Here is a 27,990-nt window from a genome sequence, read left to right as displayed (position 1 = left end):
AGTTTTCGACAAAGCTTGGCACAGCTTTCAAGAAATTTGCACGTGAGCTTAGTCTTCCACCATCTGCACACAGTGTAGCTATTTAGAGCATATCAAACATTGCAAATTCACCAAACAGCTGATCAGCAAGGGCGTGCCTGTGCTTTTTGACTGTGGTGGCTCAACGGGGAATTAAGCAGACAGGGGTGACCTAAGTATGAGCGCATTCACCAATCAAATCTCCTCTATCTACTTCAATGACTATCATTTGTGTACTATTCAGCTGTAATTTTGATGTGTAGCTTTTACTTTAAGGATTAACAGTACAGAGTAAAATCTTCCAAGCTTAATTATTTAGGACTCAAGCTTTCCATAAAATTCTTGACCAAAGTCCCAAAAAAAGGAAAAGAAAAGGAAAGAAAACATTTCTGTAAACAAAAGCTAGTTACTGAAATAGATTTTAACCTTAAGTCCCACCCCTGTCCAACAGGCAACAAAGCAATTATAGCTAGACTGGGGTTATCACATTCTTCATAAAGGGACAAATATTTTCAAAATGCCTCTGCTGGAGATGGGATACCAATTCCATTGAAAACATTCTAGTTATGTTAACGTTGGAAAAAAGTAAACTTTTACCGCATGGCACCAGTAGGCCAGAAAAAAGTATAACATATCCATATTGTTACAAGCCAGACAATACAATGTAGTTTCTAAATTGTTGACTTGTTAAAAAAGAAGCTGAATATTTTCACTGCTTTCATTGAGATGTGAAAGGCATAAACCAAAGGCATTTGTCCTGAGATTAGCTGACGTAGTATTTTCACACCCAAAAACACCTGTAAACAGTTATGGAATATAAATATGGAAACACTCAGAACATCAAACAATGGAATAAAACATTCAAGAGACAGTTCATACGCAACAGTTATCAAGAAATTTGGGGGTAAACTGTTTCCAATGTTTATTCAATAAATAATTTCAGAAATACAGAATTGCAAATGTGAATGTTTTGAAATAAAAAAGGCACTTAAAAACACTGGTGACAGCTGTAACCTTTTTTCTAATTCCACAGATCTAGAGATCCACTCCTTGATGTTTCAAACTCAAGTACATGAACACTATTCCCAGTTCTTTTTCTTAAAAAACGCTTGATTAAGCACCACAAAAGGTGGAATCACAGACATGTAGAAAAAGTTGGACCCAACCATAGTTCATTTCCTACAAATAAAACGAGGCATTTCAATAAAAAGCTACTTAAGTTAGCAATAAGGCAGATTTTTGTGTATTTGGCATTGCTGTAAAGACTTAAGGACCTGAGTTGGCTTTAAATTAAGTGAGTAAACCCTGGAGCCACACAGTAAATACTACTGTACACTGATGTCCTCTACTTCCAAAAGGTAGCCCAAGAAAACATCTTTTCTAGACAAAAAGACACATTTCATTGATTGTTCAGATGGATTAGATAAAAAAAAAAAAACTGTACTTACGCCTTAGATCCTGCTCAGTGAATACATATATGGCTTAACACAGAAACCAAAACATACTGTACACATTTCAATGCTACCACAACTGGTGCTACACTTAAGGAGTTTCAATCCAGAGAAACATTTACACAGAGAGGTATCTGCTCAGTCAAAATGATTAGAGACTCAGTGAGACCTTTGCTCACACGACAAACGACAGTTTAACCTCCCACTCATCATTGTGTATATGCTAATTTGGAAAGCTACTCTTCTTTTGCTGCCCATTATCAACATCCAATTCACCTCTGATCGAAACACTAATGGCTTGATGTTTTTTTTATTTTCTTAAAAAGGCACAGCTAGGTTTTTCATTACCTCCCCAGTCCTGTGGCAGAAAACTACAAATCAGTTTAACACACTCTCTCAAGCTCAGCACAGAAAAAACATACAATAACCCCATATTTATACAGAATGTACACAATTCAGATGATGCATAGAAAATAAAAAAGTTAGTAAAAAACAAACTGAAATAGTGGCAAATTGCTTTGCTATCATTTGGTGACTACAACACAAAAACAAACAAACAGTGAGAGCATTAAAAAACCCACCCCTCCCTCCCTGCACCCTGGCCCATTTTCTTTCCATACAGTGTTGTCACAGAGAAGGCAGAGCTCCATCACTTGCCCTCGTACTTTGGATTGACGACAGTGGTTACGGCGCTCTTGTAGATGGGATTCTCACCCTGAGGAGGAGAGACAAAAGCAAGAGTGATGACAACAGCTGGGATTATAGCAAACTTTTTAACAAACTATTTAACCTAAAATTACCTGTAAAGTTTTATCATTAAGAAGCCAACACTTGATGCAACATAGAAAAAGGCCAGCATCTCTGAAATGCTTTCTTCTTTTTCATCTAAAACCTTAAAACATACCAAATCGAAGCATACAGGGTTTTAACTTGACTGCTCTAATATTTCCAGTTTCAATTAAAAGCCTTGTTCTTCAAATAGTTCCTTCCCTTCATACATAACACCAGCTTCAATACAAAATGAATATTCCTTCTCTGTTTTCACAACATGCAGTCACCAAGCCTTTATTTAACCGCAGCCCTGCTTCATAGTCAGCTTAGTTTGAACACAGCGCTCTACACAGAGAGAGCTCATGCAGTGTTACACATGCAACATGTGATACAAACTTTGACCTAATGAGCAGTGCCTGTACTCCCATAGCCTGGATTCTGGAAATGGTTTATGAGACTCTTGTAAATGGGGTTCCCTTGCTAACATGCAGAAGGAAAATAAAGAGGATAAATGAAATCCTAAACTGGAAAAAGTTTCTGGTTCAAGGAAAGTACTGATTCCAGGGAACTCAGAGTTTTATTACTCGGTAATTCAATTGTTGTAGTGTGTTGTTCATTTCCTGTAATAGTCAGTGGGACAGCTACACTTCTGTTTCTATTTAAAATTAGTGAGAGAAAAAAAACTTCAGAAGAGCTTTGGGGAAACATAGAACAGCTGATAAAAAGAAGCAACTTATAAGAGATTTCAATGTATCTACTCTCTTATACTTTCTAATGAAGTAAACATTTTACAATGGTAGTGTAGTAGAAATGCTGCCTGTGATGTTTGTTTCCTGCCATCAGGTCATAAACACAGCTGGTGTGACTTCCACATGCTCTGCTTTTCCACTGAGTCAGTTTCAGGGCTGGTTTGGGGCTATTGCCTATACTGGAACAAGTCCTTTGTGTTCTGAATACCAAAGATCTGGACCTCAGCCAGAAAAAAAAACAGTTTCAGAGTGGTAGGAACTCATCACTGGGATCAAGATGATGCCAAAATTACACCACCCAAAACTTTGTTGTGGCAAAGAAAGCCAATTAAGCTAAATAGAAAAAAAGAGTGTACTGTCTTCATGTCTAATTCAGTTTCAACAGAGTAATAACTTGTGTCCATATTCAATATTAGAGGGTTTAAAATATATTATTTTGCAGCCTTAATAAATTCCTTTGCCTGTGTTTCCAGATGTTTAAGGTTAAAAAGCTGTTTTGAAACTTAACTTTAAATTTATCAAAACCTTGATGCAGACGTGTGCCTTACTCACACACTATGGATTCACTGGCCCGTTTTATGTTTTGGTTGACTCTTAAACCTCCTCCTCCCACACGGTTGGGAGTACCTTTTCCTCGTGTTCTCAATGTTTTCTTCTACTTTTTTATGAGGGCATGTCAAAGCTTGACTACACTTAGCTCCTATTGTTTCCTCAGTGGATCACAACCACAGAGGAACAAGTTCTTTGGGTCAAGGGCAAAAGTCATGAACTTCACAAAACCAGAGCAAAGTAAATCCTGACTATGACTCTTTTTCCCATGTATTTCAATGAAAAACATCTTTACAGAGACAAATTTATTTACTTGTGTTTATAAACTCTGCATCATGTGTTTCCTAGAAATGAGACATGTATTTAGTGATGTAATGATGCGACTCTTTCGAGGCCTTTTCCCACAGAAGAGCAAGCTGGTGCTCAGAAGGTCCTCTCAGTTTGCAGCAGGAATGGAGCTTCCCAGCAGCCCTCCTCTTTTTCTGATTCATTTCCTTATATGGTCGTGCAGTTGTTCAAAGTGGACAGTGTGAGGCAGCACTGCTAGCTGAGGGGGAGGTTGCTCCCTGAGCAAATAAGGACTGAACAAACCTGAGCTGAGGTTGATCCAGGACACAGTGAAGGGCCAAAGGCTGGAACTTTGCACTGAACTGACCAAATCTCCTTCTCGTTTTTAGATCCCTTTTATTTTATGCTCATGTCTTTACAGTTGATAAGTTCCCACAAAAAAAGTTTGAGAGCTGAAAATGCTCAGAGTAAGGTTAAAATATTTGTTACTTGACTTAGATTCCCATACTTTGTTCTTCTTATGTTATGATATGCTTCACTCACCGTGTCCCACTTGGCATTCATCTTCTCCTTCTCAAACTTGGCAAACTCTCGGCGGTCGTGGATAATCATGAGCAGTTTCCAGATGAGCAGCAGAGCGAGGCCGATCAGCACGATGCCTGCTACCACACCTGCCACGATGGGGATGATGTCAGGTCCTGCTGGGCACTCTGAAATGGAGAAATACAAGGCGAGAGGAAGTCAAAGAAGCTCTTTGATGAAGATCATGAAGCAAATATCAATAAGGAGTAACCACAGAAGAAATTACACAATGCTCTGTATAAAAAAAGATTATAGTAAATCAATTGTAAATCGGTATGTAATCAACAGAACATCCAGTCATACCCAGAGTCTCCACCACATACACCTCCTTGCTGTTGTTCCTGATGGCGTAGGTGTAGTAAAACCAGCAGTCATTGGCATCTCTCTCTTTGCAGTGTGTCAGTGGGAAGCTCTGGTCTGTGGGCTGAGGCAGGTTTTCACGTTCCTTCACCTTGTACAAGTCGAAGTAGTTGCAGTTCCCACAGGCCTCCTCCTTCTTGTCATCGCCACCGAACGCTCTGCACTGAACGCAATCCCTGTAGAAACATGGACTCAGGATAAATTCACCGCACACTTCATGGTACAGAAAGTAAAGTCTCTTCAACTGTTGAACCAGTGTTTTTTTTTATTGTCCTTCATTGTGTTTACTGATAATATTTTGTCCCAACAATGAGGCTGGAGCACTTTCACATGGAGGAACATGTGAAGATGAAATACAAAATATACTTTCTTCAAGGTGATATGCTCGTTTTAAATTCATCATATTTCAAAATATGTCTGTTGATTAATCTCAAAGGTTGGAAAAATTTCATTTAACATCATTCATACTTGAGAAAACAACAAATAATCTGACCAATGTAGCCCTGACTTTACAAAATCCACTATGAATCAAGTCATCTGTCTTTTAGTTTTGGATTTCCTTTCATCAAAATTTACCTCAGTGGAATAAAATCTCTAAAACAAGGTGTTGTTTCTTTTTTAAATAAAATCTGTGGTGAGCTGTATTTGAAATATTTCCCAGCCTTCAATGACACTTACTTGTGCTCTGTGCAGACGCCCGGGCAGGTGGGACAGATCTCACAGGTAGGGCCCTGGAATTTAGGGTCGTCGCACTTGCAGATTCCACATTCACATTCACCCCGGCCGTTACATTTTTGTCCATTCTTGGCAAGACAGGTGGAAATGTCCAGTGAGCAGTCACAGGCGCTGCCTGTGTAGTTGGCTTCACAGATGCACTTCCTGCATTCACAGCGTCCATGTCCTGTTAAAGCAGAGGTGGGTTACTAATGCAGGCATGGATGTAAAACTGTCAGTCTTATGAATACTGGCGGCTCATAATGCTCACCTCCACACAGCTTGTTGTTGGAGCGGTCACAGCTGAAGTTGTCGCACTCACAGAACTTGCCACTGTAGATCTCTGAAGGGTTGTCCCGCTTCTTGCACTCACAAGTGCCGCAGACGCAGTCACCGTTGTTGCTGCAGATATCTGTACCGTTGTCTTTTCTACAGTTAGCGTCCAGGTCTTCTGTCCGCACTTCATCTTTGCTGCACTCACAAAGACGTCCAATTCGTCCTTCATTACACCTAACAGAGAAAACAGGGGAGATGAACTTTTTCTCTTCTCTACAGTGCAACATTTTAATCAAGGAAGAATTTAAACTTCTGCTTGGAAATTAGAAACCAACACACTTTGAGGCTACAGGGTTCAGTTGCACTAATTGATGTCAATACGTTTTCTTCTAAACTCACTTGCAGGCTCCACATTCGAAGGTGCCGTTGCCCTCAGAGCATTTCTCACTGTCAGGCTCTCCGTCTTTGGCACACTGACAGTCACAGATGAAGTTCAGAACGACCTCCACCTCCTCTGTGAAGCCCAGTGGCTTTATCTTGATGGTCTCTGTCTTGCCATGTGCTGGACACTCCTCAGATTGAATGGAAATCTTGAAAAACACCTGGAAACAACAAAACAGGATCAAAAACTATTAAAAGGAATCTTCTCATACTTTATACAATTGTATAAGTTTTTTATTTTCTTCAATTTGGAGAAAGCCGATAAGATGGTTTCCTTTGTACCTCGTCTCCGATGGAAATGTTGGAGCACTTTCTGCCGTTCTCTCCTGTGCTCTCCACACCATTCTTGCAGATGGACTTGTAGGTGATGGAAACTCCCTCTGGCAGCCTGCTGTTCTCCAGAATGACCTCAGAGGACAAAGACTGTCCAAAACAAGAAAAACAGTAACTACAGGCTCTACCTGCACAGTAGCCACAGCACCTTTGTGCACAAAACATGAATTACTTTACCCGACTGCAAAGACAGAAAAAATATGTCAAGTTCTTTAAGAAAAACAACAAAAAAGTGAAAAATAAAACTTCAGCTACATGAATGAAAAATGATGTCTGGACTCACGTTGTACGCATCAATAATGAGTTTGATGACGTTACTGGAGTTTGAGGACAGTGTGCCCACAGCTGATTTAGGGATTAGATTCTTCAACTCCTGAAATAGAAACAAGAGTAATGATAAAAATCAGCCATTTGTTTAATCAATCCGTCTTTTTTAAAGTAATACTATGTCGGTAAAACAAAAAGCTCACCTTGTAAACAGGCTGGAATTCTTCAGTGACAGCAAAGATGGTCTGGATATTGTGGTCACTCAGTTTCTGAACCAGATGTGCGATAGAGGGATAATCCTGTGACACACAGAAAGAAACAAACCAAAGCATCAGTAATGACAGGAAGAATTCAGATCCCAGCTGGTTTGGCCACATGTGGCTCATCAATAACAAACAGAGATGTAAAAAAGGCAGAATGAAACAGCTTGAATGCTTCTTCAAATCTCTAGAAATACTTTTTTCTTATTCAGTTAATGGCTAAATACATACATAGTAGTGGCTCATGGTGTACTCGTTGTTCTCAAGGTGACACCTCCCATCATTTGGCAGGACAATGCCCCCGAGTTTTCCGTCACCAGCAAAGTGGAAACCAGCATCAGTGGAGAACACCAAAAGACGAGTCACGTTCCTCCAGCCAATTTGCTCCTAAAAGAGGAGAAAGAAAAAAGACTAATTTAGCACAAGCAGAACACACAACCAGGAGAGAGCACATAAAATACTCCAAAACTCTCTTTTACCTCACAGACTGCCACCTGCATGATGGCATCAAAGCCTCCCTCTGGAGAGTCCAAGTTTCCTGAGATCTGCTGCAGGCTGACCAAACGGTTGAACTCGTTTCCTTGGTTTGTCAGCTTCAGGACGTTCTTGTAGCTAAAGGGGCTGGTGCAGTTCTGGCCCCCCGTGCAAGGGTTGAGGAGCCTGGCTGGCGTGGTGCTGATGTAAGGCATGACCGTTTTCTCCACAAATGAGCCAAAACCTAATAGGGAATGTCTTTTAATCATGGGTGTAAAATATCAATGAAACTACAGACTTTAAACACAAGTTCAAGTTTCCTCACCGATCCGGAAATCTGAGGTGATCGCCTGCATTTCCTTCATGAGGTCAGTACCGAGGTTCTTCACGTTTTCCAAATCATCTTTCATGGAGAAGGAGAGGTCCATGAGGTAGTAAAGGTCGATGGGGTAGTCCTCAGCACGCTTGAATTTCAGGTCAAAAGTCTGTGGCTCGCCTTGAAGAAATGACATTGCAGATGTTAGGGGGCATTTCAAACATAGAGACAACCACTGAAGATGAGTGGCTCAGAATTTTACAGCTGCACCAGGTTCAGTCTGACTAAAGAGGACATCACAAACAAAAAAGAAAAAAATCTGCAGCTTTGAAATAGAACATACTATCTCTTTAAATGTTCAAACTCATCTTTGTGAAAGGCTCAGACAGAAAAACTTTTGTTGAATGCCATATTTGGCTCTACAGGACTCCACTAAATTAAAAAAAAACACACACAAAAAACATGGATGTCATTCAGCTTGACTTGAATTGAGGTCACCACAAAACTGCTCCCTCTGGTGGCTGGCTGCAGTACAGGTCAAAAACTCTGTCTGCCCCATTCATTTGACTGGGGCTGTGGTCAAAATGAAACAAATACATCTCATAGAAATGTTTCTCCCATCTGTATGCTGTGGTGATGTGCTGTGAAGATAGGCTGCACTGTGTTGGAGTCCTCTTTTTTTCTAAAAACGTTCTTTTTCGTCAGTTTTTAGACATTAAAAACAAGGTTTTATGTCAAGTTCATACAAGTTAAAAAAAAAAAAAAAAGAGAGAACGTCGAAGTGGGTTTGCCACAGAAACTGCTCCCCCTGATGACTGGCTGCAGTATAGGTTAAAAAAAACATCCCTCCAGTCATTCCAGCTGGGCTGTGGTCAAACTTTGAAAAATTAATACACCTTGTAAAAATGCTTCTCACGTCCGTTTATTGTGGTGATTTGAATATATCATTTGGCTGCCTTGTATTCAAGTCCTCTTTTTTTCAGAAGAGTTTCATTTTCATTAGTTATAAGAGGTTAAAAACAAGGTTTTGCGTCACGTTTAACAATGATTGACAGCTGACGTTCTTATGTGTTTTTTTTTTCGGGGGTAGTAAAATATGTCAGGGGGTAGAGTCAAGAAGTGATTAGACTCTTGAAAAAAGAATAAAAAATTGGCACCCAGCTCCACTCAGATTCTCCCAGAATCCCTCACAGTCTCTACTGTGCAGACTCTGGCTGTACACAGATGCTGCTAATGGTGGCGCCTGTAACGGGGGTATTTTGGCTTCATAACCGTCCAATGGTAAATGGCAGAGCCATTCTTTATATAGTCTATGGTCACGTATGGTTTTTCAGGAATATTAAGGCGCGTCATAAAGAAAATAGACCTTCAGAAAAAATAAAAAATAAAATAAAATAAAATTGTGACCTAGCTGCCCTACTGCGCAGACTCTAACCGCAAAATGACTGTGCCTGTGATGGGGGTATTTTGGCTTCAAACTGTACAATGGTAAAGGCAGAACCATGCTTTCCTTTCTATAAACAGTCTATGGGTATATCTTGTTTTAACTGGCGTTATTTAAATAGACAGCTGTCCCATAATGCATGTGATGATTTTCTCTCTTAACTCCAGTGGTCTGTATCATTTGAACTGCCTCAGCTCATTTAGAGCTTTGCAAAATATGATGAAGAAATATTCACCAGATCTGAGTGTCAGAGTGAGTTTCTGAGGCTGGATCTGTGTGATCTGCTCAGGCTTCAGCTTCTCAGCAACATCCTTCTTGCGGTTGGTGACAGGTTTGTCCTTGTCGATGGTGCTGCTTCCACGTGGGTTCTCGACTTTGGAAACAGCACACCCTCTCTTCTTCAGGGACTTGAGATCGTCACAGCGAGCCGACTTAGGCTCACCTGTTGAGAGGAAGTTCTGAGAAAAAGCAGAAAAGAGTCTGTGAGATTAAGATTTAATGACATTCGACAAGACGCCAAGATACTGAATGTTTTCAATCAAAGTTGAACAGGTAAAAAGGCTTACCAACACACACACACACACACACACACACACACACACACACACACACACACACACACACACACACACACACACACACACACACACACACACACACACACACACACACACACACACACACACACACACACAAATTATAAGTCCAGACTCAAAGTAGGGTGTGTGCAGAAACATGTGGGAATGTTTGTAAGTGTATAAGAATTTCCTCAGTATAAAGAAATATGTTGGCAACTGGTAAAGTAGTCCACTGATCAACATCTCAAGAGAGAGGACAATACGGAGTCTTAGATATCAATATAATAGGTTGTAATTTCACAATAATTTGGAGTCCTTTTCAAAGACTATTGAAGGTTTAAATGCTCGAAATACAATCAGCACTTCAATAAGGATCAATAATGCACCTTAAATCAATCCCTGGTATGGTTTTCATTTCAGGTTGTTGTTTAAGGCCGAAAGAGAAGAAACAGACTGAGTGTATAGATTGGATGCACATGATATCCCACAAGGCAAAGTGGGGGAAACTTGAGACAATGAGCTCAGTCAAAACAAGAACAGAGCTTTGACCGAATTCCTGTGTAACCACGTGGTGCAGAGAAAACTCCTTTTCCTGCCTTCCTCTGTGCACATCAGTAAACACTGACAGCAACATTTAAAAACTAGACAACTCATGTTTCAGCATTGAGAAGCATACCAAAAATATGTTAATTAGAGTATTTATATAATTCAGTTCAGGGCACATCTAAATCATACTTTTTCTTTTTGGGTTGATCTGAGAATAAAATAAAAATACTGAACTAAATGAAGCCACTGTATGAGAATACTTCACCCCCTCTGATTAAAACAGCGAGCAGGTAAAGTAACAAACACACTCAACTACTTCTGGATTCCTTATTTATTTGATTACGTTGTGTTTAGACAATGCTGATTTCAGTTCAGTTAAAAATGGATGCCTTTTTCTCAAGTAATCACCTTGATTTTGCAGACTAAAAAATGCTAAAAATGGCACCAGCAACGTTATAACATTAAACTTGTTTTAGTGTAAGTTCTCTGTCTTTTTTAAAAGTAGCTGCACTCATGGTTACAATCGATGGAGATTTTGTGGTTGTCTTGTCTTTGTTAAAAAAAAGAGAGAAAGTGGAAGACTTTTGTACCTTGAAGGGAAAAAAACCCACGTGTTAGGTGTGATAGATAACATAAGAACTTCTACTAGTGTTTCTCTTTTTCATATTTCTATTTCTTCTAAGTAATAAATACCTATTACTAACGGACTGGTTTTATAACTGCTAGCCAGCTCGGTTCTCTTTAAGACATTATTGTAATTTAGAGAAGTGGCTTCAAACAGTGAAAAATGGAGGAATTGATGCATCAGACGCACTTGGGCATTAGAGGCTCGACAGACAACACTTTGGTTTGAAACCACTTTGCTTTTTGTCAAGACTCAACTTATTTCTAATAAAATCTGAACTTCGACAATAACGCTTGGGCCGGCCACTTCCCTTAACGCCACCAGCCTTTGGAGCCCAGGTGAGCTTATCCTCGCTATATTTCTCTTCAGTTCTACAGTTTTATTTAGCAGACACTTTTGTCCAAAGGGATGTACAACAAAAGCAAGAATTTAGACAGAAGGAAAAACCTAGTTAGTGTGACAAAGTGCTGTAAGTTATTTGGTGGCAGGGGCTGCCATTAAGTTCAGGATATCTCTTTTCTTCTTCTTCTTTTTTGAATAATGTAGAATAATCTAGCCAACTAACCACAATCAATTGCTGCAACAATACACTTCAACCTTCAACAACATTCAGAAATTAGTGCTGGAAATTCACTAAGAGCTGAGTCTGAAATAGGGATGGGTATCGAACTACATACTTTTGTAGGTACCGACCAATTTCTGTCAAAAGTATCGGATACCGATTCAAAAGGTACCATGTTTAGGGACCCAAATGCAACCTTGTGACTATGAGGAAGTGGAAGAGTAGGTGATTTTCCATGGTGAACATGAACACAGCATTGCAAGGTTATATATTGAAGAATAAATATGTTTAATTGAAAAAAATATATATCTAATTACTAAACAAATTGATATTTTTTACCACATTAACACAAAAATTACCAAAAATTTGTACCGTTGAGCACCGGTACCCATTGCCAGGTACCTGGCATTGGTACAGCATGATTTCAAATGTGAAAGGCACCCATCCCGAGTCTGAGACTTTCTGACTCATTCTACCCCTGATGACATAGAGGAGAAGGGTCAGGTTTAATGCTTAAATGTTCCCTGAACAGATGAGTTTTCAGACATCTCTTCAAGTAGAAAGAGACTCTGCGGATTGTATAGAGTTAAGTAATTCATTCCACCATTTGGGCACAACAGAGGAGAAGAGTCTGGCTAGAGATTTGGACCCGCGCTGGGCTGGGAGCACCAGGTGTCTTTACCCAGCAGAGCGTAGTGAAAAGGAGTGTAGACCCCAGGCAGGAAGGAGCCGTTCTTGTTAGTGTTCATCGTTTATGAAACCACTCCCTAATATAGGTCTGTCCTTCTTCCCACACTGTACATGTTAGGGTTAGCCTCCTGGGTTACACATGTCTGTCTGTCTTTCGATTTTGGAGGATAAAACAAAATAAAGGTTACATGACCACCTGAGGTTGTTAACCACATGTCAGAACATTCCCTAAACAATCACCACACCCATGTGAGTGAATCAAACTTTCTGGTTGTCTGGTGTCAGACACCTCAAATAAAAAGAAACAATGTTTTTTCAGATCCCTGTTTTCTTACACAACTGGTTACATAATGATAGAACTGATAATGTTATAAAATTCACATTTCCTGAGGCAGAACATCTTGATTCAGGACTTCTCCCAGCCTTGAAAGATAAGAGTAAGATTGTGCATCCTTCAATCTTTCAACACATTGTGGAAACATTGTGGTAGTTTGATTTGTTTGAACACATGGAACTATGACTCTGATGGTCTCTATCCAATCTTTTATATTAAACTACATTGGTTTATTCATTAGAGATTGCATAATGTACAGGATAATAACTGTCAGATGGGTTTCTTGGTTGTGTTTGTTCAATGCAACCATTGAGCAACACTTCCAGACAAACCTCTGACTGAGCCACACCCACAGAGAAAGATCATCTAGATACAGTTGTTTTCATCAGAGCCCGCTTTACTGATTCAACTCACTTCATCCGTACACCATCCACACGACTCAGCGACCTGGATACATTCCCCACATGACTGTGCGTTTCTCTTGATGCATATGCTCGCCTCTGAAAAAGACAAAACATGTTCCTTTTTAGCCGAGATGACAAAACAGACTTTCCATTAGCACACTGATTGAAAGCAGCTTTGGGTTTTGGCTGGAAAAGGTAGACTATTCCCAGCTCACTGGACTGAGTCATGCTGAGAAAAGCTCGAGGCAGCTCACCAAACGATGACTTCAGCTTGTAATAAAAAATAAAAAAAAAGCCTCCCACCACAAGCCAACACAGCCCACACTGTCATTAAAGCATGAATGGAGAAATACCAAATCTGAAGAATTAAGAAGTGAAAGCATGGCTGTACTGTACTGAACTGTGCTGTGTGGACAAACTGTAAATGAAAACAAGACCAGGAAGGAAAAAAACACACAAGATGTCTAACAATAGACTCTAAAATAACTGCAGCGCACTGGTCAGTGTGTTTACAGAGCTGGAAATGTGTCATACCCATTGGTTGGCCAATATTTAACAGTTCGGATAAGAAAAGCCGGGAAATGTGCGCAGTTTAATGACACATGCTCTTACCTGGCTGTGCCCAGCTGCCACCAAGGACTGCTGATAACGTTGCTATCAAAAGTAACCTCAGATCCATCTGTAGGGAGAAAATAAAAATAATTCAAGGTTAGAGGATGAAAGCAGAGGGAGCTGTGACTGAAGAGAAAAAGATCTACATTTAGCGCTACTTGGACTTAAAATTATGTTTTATGAAAGCTTAACTAACACTGGTATGTTCCAAATGTGGAGCAATGGTTTGCCCACAATCAGTGACGTCAGTTTATCAGCTCTTTCTCAAACCAACATACCCCATACTTGTTTCTGACTGTGGTTTGGAAACATTCATGCTCCTACAGGCCTTCATACTGTAGTTTCTTTGCCAGACAGGGCATTCCAGATTTCACAAGACAGGAGAAAAATTTGGGAACACGATAAAACAGGCAAGAGAAAAAAGTCACTTTTACCCTTGTTAGTGTTTTGTCTGATCTATTTCCCGTCTTCTGAGTCTAACAGCAAACTTGTAATGACTTCAGCAGAGCAGAAAGAGCTTTAGGATGACCAACACTTCGACAGCATGCTGGAGCAGCATAACTGTGGTGGACTGGCATCATGAGACTGCTCCATGAACCTCAATGAGCTGAGCTGGGAGGCATTAACCAAGCAGCCACAGCACCAAAAACAGATCCAAACAAAGACCAGAGTCTTCAAAGTAACTGTGTGGTGAATAGTTCTGGTGGGAGATCATTATGTGTACAGGAAAAAAACATCATGAGACAAGGCCAGAAACTGATAGCAGGAAACAGAGAAAGAGGTGATGTGTGTTCATGCATGTGTGTTTCCATATTTGGTCAGGCTAATTCAGATCTCATGAATCTGTGCCATTCCCACAGCTCCACTGACACACTTCCTGGACTGTCTGCCCAATCCTCAAACTAAGAAAGACTGTTCAATGTTCAGTGTGTTTGACCTCAGTCAGATTTATACGCACTCGGCAAAAAAACTGAAATCTTAGAGTTTGTCGAGTTAGAGAGTTTGTAGGTCTGTTTGTTTGTCTAAGAACAACATAACTCAAAAACTAACAAACAGATCTTTATGAAATTTTCAGATGTTCAAAATGGGATAAGGAAGAAGTGATGAAATTTTGGAGTTGGTCTGGATCCAGAATTTTTTTAAAGGATTCTTTATCAATGTGAGATAGGACTGTTTTCACCACGTGTTTAAAACTCCACCATAAATGGTCAGATTGCATTGCAAAACAATGCAAGACAAGGTCACCATAATTTCTGACAGATGTAAAAGTACGATCCAGATCCTGGCAATATTCTGGATACTAAGATGCAGAATATGAAATATGTACTGGCTCATCATAATTTTAACACTGTCAGGTAACACATTATTATACAAACCTGCAACTAACACCAAATTGTAGCAGACAGTCTGCTGAAAAGGGAGTATAACATTAAAGTAGGACTTAAGTGTTGCATGAGAATCACAATGTGCTTGGCGGAGGTCTGCGCTCTCTGAGTGCTTTTCTAGTTTTTTTCTCATTTTCTGTAGAAAATGTCTTGTTAGACTTAATATGATCCACATTCAACTGACCAGTCCAGAAAAATGTCTTTTTTTAAATTATTTAATGACAAAAATGAGGTCTGACTTGCTTGTAACAAGTTAAAAAAAAATCTTATATCTTGTACAGTTTCTTGAATGAAGACATTATTCTAGTTTTGAGCAAATTTTCTAGCTAATTTCTCTTATTCCATTGGCAGATTTTGAACTTGTTACAAGCAATTCAGACCTCATTATTGTCTGGTAAGTTGAATGTGGCTCATATCAAATTTAATAAAACAATTTTACTAAAAATAAGACAAAAAACACTTGATAAGATTTCACTTTTTTGCAGTGCCGGGTTGACAGTTGAGTCTCAATCAGTCTCTTTCGCAAAAGTGCAAACAGATAATGTGCCATCTCCACTTACACAAAAGTCAAACAAGGATATTTAATCTTATATTGAACCATGAGATTTTTTTTTTTCATGCCCTTTAGTAGATGCTCTGTCCCAAGCTGTATTTTTGCTCCAGTGCTGTGGGTCAGAGGGTACATGCCTCTACCAAACAACCACATCCTGTGAAAGGGGCTTAATGACACGCAACAATGTTGGTTTCACTTAAGAGCTGTGGAGATATAGCATCACGCTGCAAGTGGAAATGTAATCACAGAAACAGAGTTTTTGTTGCACACCTGGAACTGTTAAAACAAACATACTACTGAACAAAAACTCAACTCAAGGAACTTTTAAGCAACAAAGACAAAAACTTTCCTGCAAAATGCTTCACAGGATTCAAGTCACACCAACTGCAGAGACTTTCTACACCATTAGGGCTCCTCCCTGGCATTCCAGAAGATTGTTTACCGCTTCAGGGCTTGTCCTGCTAAGAGCTGCAAATTGCAGAAGGCTGACAGATTGGGAGGAACTGAGAGTTAAGCGGGGCCTCTGTGTCACAGAGTGGCATTAGATCAGGAGGCAGTGGCATTTTATTTCTAGACATGATCTTTGGGGCTGATAACTTGAGCAAGTATAGTTAATGTGTGCACCACAAAGACAAAAACATAGATAACTGTACTTCTACCTTTCTACTTCTCTAATGAGCATCAGGGTGCAAAAATCCTATTTCAAATTTTCTCCTTCTCTCATCTAACAAAGATAATCTTCATAAAGTGTGTTTTTTTATTCAGGCATTTCATTTATTGAACTTTTCACCCCTCAATTATAAAATCACTACTACACTACTTTGACCCTTTCCCTCTGGAAACCCTCCCAAAACAGACTGTGTCACTGTCTTAAGGATGTGACTTACAGCCCAGATTTACAGTAATTGATTTTGTTTATAGCTATGTATCGTTATATTTCTAAAGCAGGGGTGTTATCAGCATAACTGTTGGCCTCAAAGGGCCAGATGTTAGTGTAAAACAGAATAAAATCCAGCCAAATGTAATGTAAAATAAATGTAACTACTGCTTTAAAAAAGCACCCTCTGAAAAATACTTTGCAGTGCGGGCAATTTCGTCAGCCACAATAAAGCTAGCTTTCACTACCGTGTTGTTTTTGGTTGTGGCTTTCTTAAACACATCCTGCGATTGCAGTTTGCATTTTAAATCTTGCACTATTTGTTGTTTTTCTTGTAGGCTAACTTTGACACACTAAGCTCCGTGTTTGGTGTCAAAACGCCAACGTATATTGTTCTCTTTGACAACCGCCACGGCCTCACAACACAAAAAACATACTGTTTTTCTCCTTAAAGCACACAAACATGTTAGCCTTCTCATCTTTCTTAAAACAGCCGTCCATCAACTTTTCTCTTCCTGGACATTTTTGGGATGATTGTTTTATTTCTCAATTCCACTAGTTTGGAAAATGGTACTGATGGGAAAATACTGCAATCTAGTGGCGGGATGTCATCACTTCACAGGTAACATAATCAGTAGGTACTAGGGGTGTAACAATACACAAAAATCATGGTTCTGTACGTAACTTGGTTTTAGGGTCAGGGTTCGGTACATTTTCGGTACAGTATGGAACAACGCAAAACCATTTGCTTGTTTATCATGTTTATTAAACCAAAAACTTGCAATTATACAGCGAGGGGGGAGGCTCTTCAAGCTCCGGTTGGTCGTTAGCAGCAGCCATGATGCACAATTCAGACACAAGCTCCTGAAGCTCTTTGATATTCATCTTCTGATTGGCTCACCGTGAGACGTCACATCCACATGATATGCACCTGATCGCAAAGCACGAATCACAGACCACTTTCCTCATGAATATTAAATCGCCTTCCCTGCTCAGCCAATCATAGACGAGTACGCACGTGAATATTAAAGAGCCATGCGCATCAGCTAACATAAACTTACTGTACTCATTCAAATACAGCACTGTACCGAACCGAACGGCCTTATGGAGTGGTTCGGCACGGATACATGCACCATTACACCCCTAGTAGGTACTATGGGAAACGTAGTTTATGGTCAATATACCCTTTTGACTTCACTATTATAAGACAATCAGACTTTTTTTGCTCTTGTGGGCCACATTTAGCCCACAGGCCTTGAGTTTGACAGGCGCTGTAAACATTTTGAATCTAAGATGATGACACTTCTACATTCTCGCTGTTTCATCCAAGTTGTTTTTTCCTCGTCTTAAAAAAATACTTTTTTTGTTGCTTGGTCGCTTCTTTGACTCGATACTCTTCTAGCAGTGGGAGGAGGATACACCACTTATTCAGCGGAAATGGTGGACTACTTAAGTCCAAGCTGCTTCCGCCCAGTGGACCTCACAGCTGATAAGAGCTGATAGCAACTTCAGGCAGACAGACCGACTAAGTCTTGAAAACTTATAACTCAATACACAACAGGAGCTGATAAATATCCAGTGAAAGTGACCTTGTAAACAAGTTAACAATATAAATCTGTGTTTGACAACAAGAAAAGAACCTCTCGTCTGTTTTTCTTTTTCTGCCTTGGATAAAGAAAGGCGAAATGAACTCTTATGACAAACGCCTTTGTGTGTCACTCAATCACCTGATCCCTCAACAAAGACGCTGTATTTCCCTCACATGCTACAGAGGAAAACAACCTTCTAAATTAGTCTAGACCCTGAATGGAAAAGCATGGTGACATCCCCCATTTAAAGCCAAGTTAATATTCTTTATCTGTCCTTAATATCAGCAGAGAGATCAGTTGACTTCCCATGTGAGGCCACCTCACAGACAGAGGGAAACACTGAACCAGGGCAGAGAGATAAGACACAAACCCGTCTGCTTGGTTAATATAAGGGTTGTGAACAAACATCAGAGCGTACTCCTTTCATTAAGTCTTGACTCATCCTCCTTTTTGCCCCCCTCCTCTCTTCCTCCATCAGCGGGTCTGTGAGTCGGCTTCATGATGTGACCTGAGAGCCTAATATTTACAGTAAGAGAAGCAGGCTTTGTTCCCTGCCTGCTATGACTTTGTATGGTCAAAGTTAAGAAGGAGAGGGTGGATGTAGGACTGGGCTTGACGGAAACAGATCAGATCTTTTTACACCACACTGAATGAACAGTTTAAATCATTTAAAACACCTAAAACTCTTAAGACTCTAAGGTTCTCAATTAGCTTATATACTTTTATAAATTTATCTTCTTTTGGTCATATAACAATAAGCTGGATGTTTTTTTTTTTGTTTGTTTGTTTTAAGCTATTTCTGAACCCAGCGAGGTCATCCTCAGACCCAGACAAATGTTTTATCAAGAATTTCTTCCGACAGCTGCCAGAGTGAGCCAGCTGAAACTCAATCTTTCACGGCTCTCTCTGTTATAGTCCAGCAGTCGGGTCAGAGGCGTTTTGATTCAATCTGCAGGCTGAAAGCACGCCTCAGGGACCTTGAGGAGAGCTGTCTCTGATGTAAATTCACACAGTGCATTCCTCTGCTAACACATGTAGCTGTGCTGTGAATAATTGACTGCCTGTGTGACTTCTTTGCCTGTCTGACAGTCGCATTCTTTGGTTGACGTTTCTGGGGTAGCAGAGGGCTAACCAGAGTTAAGGAAAGGAAAGTCACTGTTTGTGTGGATTAAAAAGCTTGTTTAGATTATTCCATATCTATATTAAGAAAAAAAGCAGATAAATTAAGCTCTGTAGATTGTTACTCAGTCAAAATAATTTTTCTTGGCAATAAATCTTATGCCCTTGTAAAGCCTGTCCATTCCACTTTTAAATAGAGCCACTTTTGTAAGGAACATGCATTTAAAAGACAAGCGACAGAGCTTGGTATGTAGGTTGCTCCCATAAAAAATTTTGCCAAATCTTCTCGTTGTCAATTAGGGCTGCAACGACAAATCGAAAGAGAAGCCGAGCCTGCAGGTGAGGGAGACAAATAAACTATGCCATTACAAATAATAATGGCAGAGCCAGAGAAAGCTGTTTGTCCACCAAAAATTTCTGAGTTTGGGAGTTTTTCACACCGGGTAAAAGCTGACAGCATGTTAAATGCAACATTTGCAAAAATGACCTCACAATGACGAGCTGGGGGAGCTCAACAGCAAGGTGGGGAGCTACAAAATCCCACATACACGCCTTTCATATGTTGAGAAATGCATGGTATGCCTTTTAGGACTCATTTAGTCTTTTTATTAAATTGTCCCCTGCTTTGAAAACCACGAGGAGTCCATTTAACGAACACTAGCATTAGCGCTAGCTGCTACAGATAGTGGTAGGGCAGAGATGGTGAACTGTTTGGCCTTCAGGTGAAAAGATTGAGGACACGTTTTTATTTATTTGCCTTTTTGGCCCACTAAGTTCTTAATCTGATGATATAATAATATATTTTCTGTAATTTTGCTCATACTGTTGATTCTTTAAGTGACAATACATTCATATCACTTTTTATACTTTATAAATGTAGCATCTGGTCAGTTTGATTTTGTTCAAATATGTTGTTTCTTGGTATATATCACTAAGCTAACAATAGTCATCAGCTAAAACAACAAGGCATGTTTGGTTTTGCAAATTTTACTATTATGCATTCTCAGCCTTTTTTTTGTAAATATAGTCGTCAGAGTAAGCGATGACTAAAATAATCGTTAGTTGCAGCCCTATTGTCAATGTCAAACAGCTGTCTGTGTTGAAAAACATTTGAACAACTAATTTCTTCACTCTTTCTTTGCATTATTGGTGAAGTTATCAGCTTCTTTCAACAAACTCAATGCGCAAAGTCTGGGATGGAAGACTTCCTCTTGATAAGGAAAGTTGCAGATAATCTGAAGTTAGCCACCACTTCCTGTTAACAGTTTTTGTGTTGGTTAAATAAAGAGCCAGCAGTCCGGACATGTCCGTTTGTTAACAGCCGGTCTGTGGGCTGCCCTGATGTTGCTGCTACAGCTCATATGGCTTTGAAAAGACAAGCCTGATGCTGTCCAAAGGTGGAGCAAAACACATCTGTGAGTGTTTAGTCATCCTTTACAAAGTCCATGTTTTGACTGGATGACCACAGCTCAACAAAAAGGCCTCATTATGTTCCCCCATATGGGTTTGTTTATAGCATTTATGTGCTGCAGTCAGAAAATTGAAATTGAATCCCATTATCTAAAGCTGTCTGCTGTCTCATTGTTGTATCTGGGGTGAAAATTCATGAGTGAGCTGGTTGCAACAAAAAAAACAACAAATAAAGCTAATTCAGAACTTCCTTTTTCATGCACTGGTCACTCAGATCAAACTGGAAGTTACCACGAAAGCTGCCACAGCTGGTTTCCCGCTTGTTCCTTGTTTCATGGGATCAGAGGTCAGCCGCGGTGCATTTCTAACCCTGCTGGGTGCGTACACTTTCTACTCTGGAAAAGAGAAGTGCACATGGATCCAACACCCACCTAACAACACAACTTCCATTTTGTTGTTGTTTAGATGCCGTCGCCACAAAGCCTCCACCACAGACAGAGTTCTTCCACCCCTGATCAGCCACAGGCTCTGTTAGCCCATCACTTTAATAACAGGCTGAACTCAGAGACTGGAACTTGAATGCAGCTGAAAATAACTTCTCATTAACAGTTTGTTCCTCAAATTTCACTGTGGTAACTGAACTAATCAGTACTACATGAGGGCGTATACATTTGCGACTGGATCTCCTCCCAGATGGCTTGGACAGGAAAAGAAATGACAAGTTATTGGCTGTATGCTGAACTATGCTCTGTATCTTTTATATTGTTTAGTTTTCTTCTTCTTCTTTTTCCCCTGTTGATTTTTGTTCACCACCCTACTTCCTCAGTGCATTTCTGCTGTTGGCGCCTCTGCAGAATGCCTGACTATTTTGGTGCCAGCTGAGGTGCAAACATGTAAGAGTAAAGATTAACTGCTTCAACTGGGTCTGATAGCCAGGCTTTGAGAAGTCAACTTTGGATGATTCTGTGTGACATGTTTTAGCCAGACTTGGGCATTAACCAATCAAGCAACTCAGGTGTATTTACTAGTGGTGGGACTTGATTAAAACAAAAAAAAAATCAAATTAATTATGCCATTTGTAATTAATTAATTAATCGTAATTAATTAATCACATTTTAATCACATCAATATTCAACATCAGAAGCAACACTTTTCAATTCAAACAGATTTTGTAGAGGACTAAATTATTGAATATTCTCATACACAAGTTTAAACAACAAAATCCTGTTTATTTTGGTTAGAATATGTTTTTTTTGGACAGATTAAAAAATAATCTAATCATTTACAGGATTTGTAATTAATTAATCTAATTAATCACATTTTAATCTTATATCTGCTTAAGGTCCCCACATAAAGAATTTGAATTCTAGGGCATTACAAAATTATAGTGTGTGACTAATGGAATGAATACATGAAAAAGAGAAGATTTGTAAATCCTTTTTTTTTTTCATCTGGACAATATTAATTAAAATGTCTGTGTTCACTGCCATTGACATTCGATTACTGTTTACAGCGTCTATAGAAGTAAATTATATTTTTCAGCGAAGAGAGGCAGGGTCTGGTGGAGCTTGTCAATCAAAATCCTGCTCGTATACTACTGTGGGTGGTGCGCTCTTTGGACGAGAGCTCAGCATGGATATTAGGAGAAATGTGAGATGACAGAGGCGCTGCGAGTCAGAAAAGTTCAGGCAGCTCACGCTCGAACTGAGGATGTGTCGCTGTAGTTCAGAGAGAAAGAGCGGCGCCATCATGAGAAAAGACGACGGAGATCCTGGAGAGGATCAAAGGATGGAGCGCCCTAGATGAACACGACCAAAAAAGTTTGATATTTCTATTTTTTGGACCAAAAACAGGAAGAAAGACATAAAAGAAGAGAGTCAACTCTTCTTAAGTAACTTTGGTGTTTACATGGTCATAGAAAACATTATTATTTGGGTCTTAAAAGATCGTTCAAGATGTTCTGAAATGGCTGGCAGCCCATGAGTTAATCTTGCGTTGATTTTTATAACGCGTTAATGTGTGGTGTAATTAATTAATCTAAATAACGCGTTAAAGTCACAGCCCTAGTATTTACACATTAAAAATCTTAAGTAGCCAAAGGCAGCTCTTTAAATGCTTTTTTTTAACCTGACAACATGAACCAGTTCTTCAAAAATCTGGCTTTTTGGGTGTTTTGAATATGAAAAATATATAACTTTAAATGTCCCAGGTCTGCAACATAATCCATCCCTGAGTAGACAAATGCTGCCTTGAGGTGCCAAGAGAGCTCCTCAGAGAAACAAGCAAAGCACAAAGTGGCAATCACCACATGTGGGTCATCTGGTAGTCCACAAAACAAGCTCAGCACCCATCCCCCTCAGGCTCTGTTTGCCACCCGGTCAGCCAGACAGACCCCACCTGCCGCTAAAAGTCACAGTCCACTTTCAGTCCATTAGGTCCCCAAACAACTCAGCGGGACTCTCCGTCCATTTCCTTAATTTAACCACACCCAGGCCCCACTTTCCCCCCACTGACAAGCTGCTGAAGGAGGAAGAACTCCTGGTTTTAACTGTGAACACAGTCAATGAAGAAAAGCTACAGAAGTCATTCCTTATCAAGAGAAGAAAATCTGTTACAGAGCCTTTAAGATAGAAGATAAAAGTGCCATCAAACTGGATGAGTATCAACAGGTGAAGTTTGTTTCTTCAGACAAAGACACAGAAAAGAAGTTGCTCAATCTGAGCTCAGCATTCTGACCAGCTGACATCCTGCTGACTGTAAAAACAGTTAAAAGTGTTCATGGACAGTGTCTTTTTCCAGGTGATTTGCTCATGTCCCAAAACAGGATCTCAAAGATTTTCAGCCTCACAAAATGTGACCAGTCTTGATCCTCATTTCTGGAAAACAGCTGGACAATAAATAAACTCTGACATGCCGCAACATGTTAAACACATGTTAGAGGCATAGACTGTTGACAGCTCAAACTATCGATGTTAAACCTTTAGAATTTGTCCACTGATCCTGAAGAGAGATACAGCTGGAGCTGCTGTAGATTTCTAACACAGATCTGCCGTCTCTGTTTGGGTTTTTTTTCTGCCACATGCTGGAGATCCTGATCTCACAACCCTCCCAGGAGAGATGAGATAACACATTCCTCCTTAACTCACTCCATACTGAGCCGTGGAAAAACTACGTATGTGAAATATGTGGTTTCTTTTCCACCTCCTCCCAACCTGAAGCCTGAGTTCACTGTGTCAGTTTGATGGAGAGTGAGCGTGATATAATTTTGGATCACGGGTCTGGTTGAAAGCTGACAGTCAAGTTGTGAAATGACGCCTGGGATTCCCACAAGCTTTTGAACACAGCCAGGAAAGTTTTCATGAATAAGATGTGGATTAGTAGCTCACTAAGGCAAGATGAGAAATTAAGCTGGTGAGAAAAGTCTTTTTCCTACCACTTTCAGTGACCATCAGATAAGATTTCAAATTTAAGATTTTAAATAGGAATGCAAGATATCATCAACATATGTATGAACAAATATAAAAATTTCTCCCATTCTGCTTGTTTTTTGCATACACTGACAGCTTAGCATGTACAGAAGCTTCAACATGTCGGCTGTATGGAGTATTTTGAAGTTTGGAAAATAGACAAAATAGCTATGTTTCTGCAATGTTCGTGAATAACAGGTTTAAGACTTCTCATTTCAAGACTTGTTACACTGACCAGCACCAAGTCTTGTTTTCTTTAACAGTACACAAAGATTAATGACTAAGTCACAAATGATAAACACTGAGCTTTCAGCATTGCAGTCTTAATCTATACTTGAAAAGCTAAAAAGACCACTGTGTTACAATATATGGGGAAAGAAATCAAAATGTATAAAACAAGGTTTCCCTAGAGTACAGTACAGTCATACAAATGTTTTGCTAATTAGTCACACTTTACTAAAAAAAAATAGCTTAAATTTGGAGGATACAACACGTTCGCAATTTTGAGTTATCACTTTTTAATTATTTTTTTTCCTTTTCTTTAATTGAGATTTTTAGGGTGCATAACAGTGCCAATAACTACACTTATGAATTTTTACGTACAAAACATTATAAACCCTGAAGGTAAAAAAATGAATAAATAAACATAAAAGACCCAAAAAGTCGAAAAATATATATATTAAAAAAACAAAATAGTAAAATAAAAATATAAAAAAAATATATATAAAATAATTACAAAAAAAAATTATCCACACAATCAATAACAGGTCAACCCGATTAAGAGGAAAAAAGGAAAAAAAACTGTTCAGCAGTCTAAGAGACTTTAAATGCCACGTGTACCTTACGTACAGGGATGGGCAAGATAAATTAAATAATGAACAGATTTAAATTTACATACATATATCTATTTAAGTCTGATGATTATCGCATTTTTGATTTATTTATTTTTGAAGTTTTTGTCAACAGAAGTCTAAATTGAGCAGAAACTAGACATGCACCGATCAATTGGCTGGCCGATCAATCGGTGTGAATTGCCTAAATTTGGGGGGATCGGCCCATCCTTCATATGAAACTGTTCATATCTCTCAAAAGTATAATTGTACTCTTTAGTTGTAATACCAAGGTTATTTAGTTCAACATAATTTAGGTTTATCCTGTGTTCACTCTTAAAAAATGCAAAATAAAAAGTATAAAAAAAAAAACAAGAAACTGATCATATCTCTGAAAAGGTCTGACAGACAGCCTTTGTTTCTTTTTGTTCTGAGACCTAAAACTCAGGACACTTTATTGGTTGTTAAAGTTAAAACATAAAGATTTTATTGTTTCACAGGTATTCTTCAATGGTTTTCAATAAAATAAGATTGGAACATTGAAGGTATATGCTGTCAGTTATAAAAAATAAAAATCGGTATTGGCCCAAATCGGTATTAGCAGGTCGGGCTTTTTAAAGATAGGTGATCGGCCAGAAAATTGTGATCAGTGCACCCCTAGCAGAAGTGGTTGGATAAGTTAATTCAAGTTCCTCTAACAGCAAAGGTCTAAGCTTTCAAAACTGTACCATGCTGCATTACAAGAGACATGTTCATAAAGGGTAATGTTTAAACCATGAACCTTCATATCAAAATACCCTTCCCACATGTCTCACCCAGCCATCGCCGGAAGCTTCATCATCTATGACTCATATCTGACAAGCCGGTGTAATGGCCCACTGTTGAGTAATGCTGAATGACCCCTCAGACTGCCCCGGACACTCCTCGCTGAAGGCCGAGCAATGCTCAAATGTCCAAACATGACAACAATGTAACTAAGGGAAGTGACTTAGTGAGCTGCAGGGAGTCGACAGTCTACAGACACGTCTCCCCTCCTGTCTACAATCACCAGGCCTGGTGTGTATTACCTGCATCCACTGTTCCAGATCAAAGACATATGTGTTTTCTCACCTCGATACCATGCTGTTGCTATGTCATTAAGATGCTGCCTGTAAGCCAAGGCAGGCTAGCAATTAACCTGTGGCATTTGATTCCATCTTGCTAAATTAGGCCCTGCAGCTGAGATTGGTGAGCACAGAACACTGGTTCAACACAGGAGGGCAAAAAAAACACCACCTCAGGCTGCCATTCCTGTACAGGAAGTGAACGAGGCAGACAAGACCGATCTTGTTCAGCTCACATACTGCACAGTCAACAGTCCTGATTCAGAGCTGAGGACAAGGTCTGACATGAGCGTCTGGTTAACCAATATGACAAGCTTTAACACATCTCGGTCTTACTTTAAATCCAACCACAGTTTATGTTCTTCCAGTGTCCACAATGGAGCTGACCAGACTGGGGTCCGGCTGTGGTTTGTTCTTTAAATGTCCAACTTCACTCAATGTTTACGAGTTTGGCTTTCAAAGACATGTTGTTTGGCTTTCTGTTGGAGTATCAAAACCCTGAAGTAACTCAAGGCCTGCATTTAGGGTTCCCCAGCATGTGTTGAAGGATATCTTTTGACAAATTGAGAAATGTCTGGCTGGACAAATGAAACCAAGTGCCAGGCGCATAACTAAAGATGCACAGATGGTTTTGAAATCGTATCTTGACTTGAAAGGGAAGAAAAAGGCTTGATGGATGTTTTAAATGGCTTCAGATATTGTGTCAGATGAACAGAAAGCTTTAAAGAATATGTTTTAAACTGTGCTTAATGGTCATGTTTGATCCATATCTCTAAGTTTTTCAGTTTGCCATCATGTGAGAGGATAGAAATCAATAAAATGTTGACTTTTGAAGGCAGAAACAAACAAAAAAAAAAAAGTAAAATTAGCTGTTTTTGTAAAATACATGTGTAATAAGTGTTACTTGACTAAAGTCCAGCCCTTTTTTTTCTTTAATGGGGGCCTTAACATGGAACATGCAAAAAAAGGTGTAAAAAAGTTAACATGGTCTTACACCTACCCCTAATCGGATGGTAAAGACATTAAAATGAATTAAAGAGATACACCAACTCTCATTACTAATGGACTTGTTGCATTTTTAATGTCATAAAGAGGCCTCAATAACAATTCTGGTGCATTACATAGCTAGCTTAAAACTACTCACAAGGAGCTTTAAAGGAAGAAACTTTAAAGCCACATGTTCATTACAAGCCAAAGTAGTTTTCTGTAATGATTTCAAGCATATATGTGGGATTTAAACACTAAATATGATCTGTAAAAGTATGTATGACAAGTTAAGATATCCACATACTCTTAAAAAAATGTAAGCAGATAACTCACACCATCTTCTCACGCTTTAACCATCCATGCAGCCCTTTCGTCATACAATGCGGCTCATTGGCCCACTTTCAGTACAAAGCCCAGTCTGAGTTTTAAGGGGCAGACTTGAAGTACTGGAAAAATACGTTAAAACACTAACGTGTGTTGACTTCTTAGAAAAAGAATAAGGGAATAAGGGAAAGACTAAACAGCTTAACGACCGTTAGGTTATCGTTAATCCACACCCAAAGTTTTGCCCCCGAAGACAAGCATTCCTTGTTGCTACCCTCTTTTGTCTTTTACTGTGTTTTCAGTCGTTCTTTAACCTGACATACAAGCAAGATGTGGAAAAAAAGCTCTGTGATGTATGAAAAACTTACCTTAGCAGTACAGTACACCGTCGTGTGTGTTGTTTTAAAGTAACATCTGTCCCGAAAAACTGTCCTCTTGAAAGAAAAAGAAACAGTCACTGAGGAGACTAGCTAAAACTGTACAGAGTCCGCTTTGATTTAGCTAATAAACCGCACGGCGGTAAACGGTGACCGTCCGAAGATGTTGACCGTTAGTCTTTTTTGTACCGAAATGTGTCCCGAAACAATAAATAAAAACAATGTAAGAGGCGAGGAGTCCCTGGCTCTCCTGAACACGTTACAGTCGCGTACCCTGTGCTGCTGTGGAGTCGATTTTTTTTATCCCACAGTTCAACAAACCTCT

The 27,990-nt window shown here is 39.4% G+C and overlaps 1 protein-coding gene across 1 annotated transcript; it reads right to left on the bottom strand.

Annotated features, from left to right (window-relative positions):
- Positions 1-922: 922 nt before the first annotated feature.
- On the bottom strand, positions 923-27,990 carry LOC141804595 (integrin beta-1-like). Its single transcript, XM_074689110.1, has 16 exons — positions 27,657-27,990; positions 13,645-13,711; positions 13,043-13,128; positions 9,529-9,751; positions 7,859-8,029; positions 7,539-7,777; positions 7,291-7,446; positions 7,003-7,098; positions 6,816-6,905; positions 6,482-6,622; positions 6,158-6,360; positions 5,754-5,992; positions 5,447-5,669; positions 4,712-4,944; positions 4,370-4,536; positions 923-2,184 (listed from the first exon to the last, which is right to left on the bottom strand). Exons 2-16 carry the CDS (start codon positions 13,709-13,711, stop codon positions 2,119-2,121), a joined length of 2,400 nt encoding a protein of 799 aa, XP_074545211.1. The 5' UTR covers positions 27,657-27,990; the 3' UTR covers positions 923-2,118.

The sequence above is a fragment of the Halichoeres trimaculatus genome, unplaced genomic scaffold, assembly GCF_033239565.1.
Source record: "Halichoeres trimaculatus isolate MK-OKI-2021-1 unplaced genomic scaffold, fHalTri1.1 fHalTri1_scaffold_15, whole genome shotgun sequence".
Taxonomy (NCBI): domain Eukaryota; kingdom Metazoa; phylum Chordata; class Actinopteri; order Labriformes; family Labridae; genus Halichoeres; species Halichoeres trimaculatus.
This window is presented reverse-complemented; position numbering and strand designations above follow the sequence as displayed.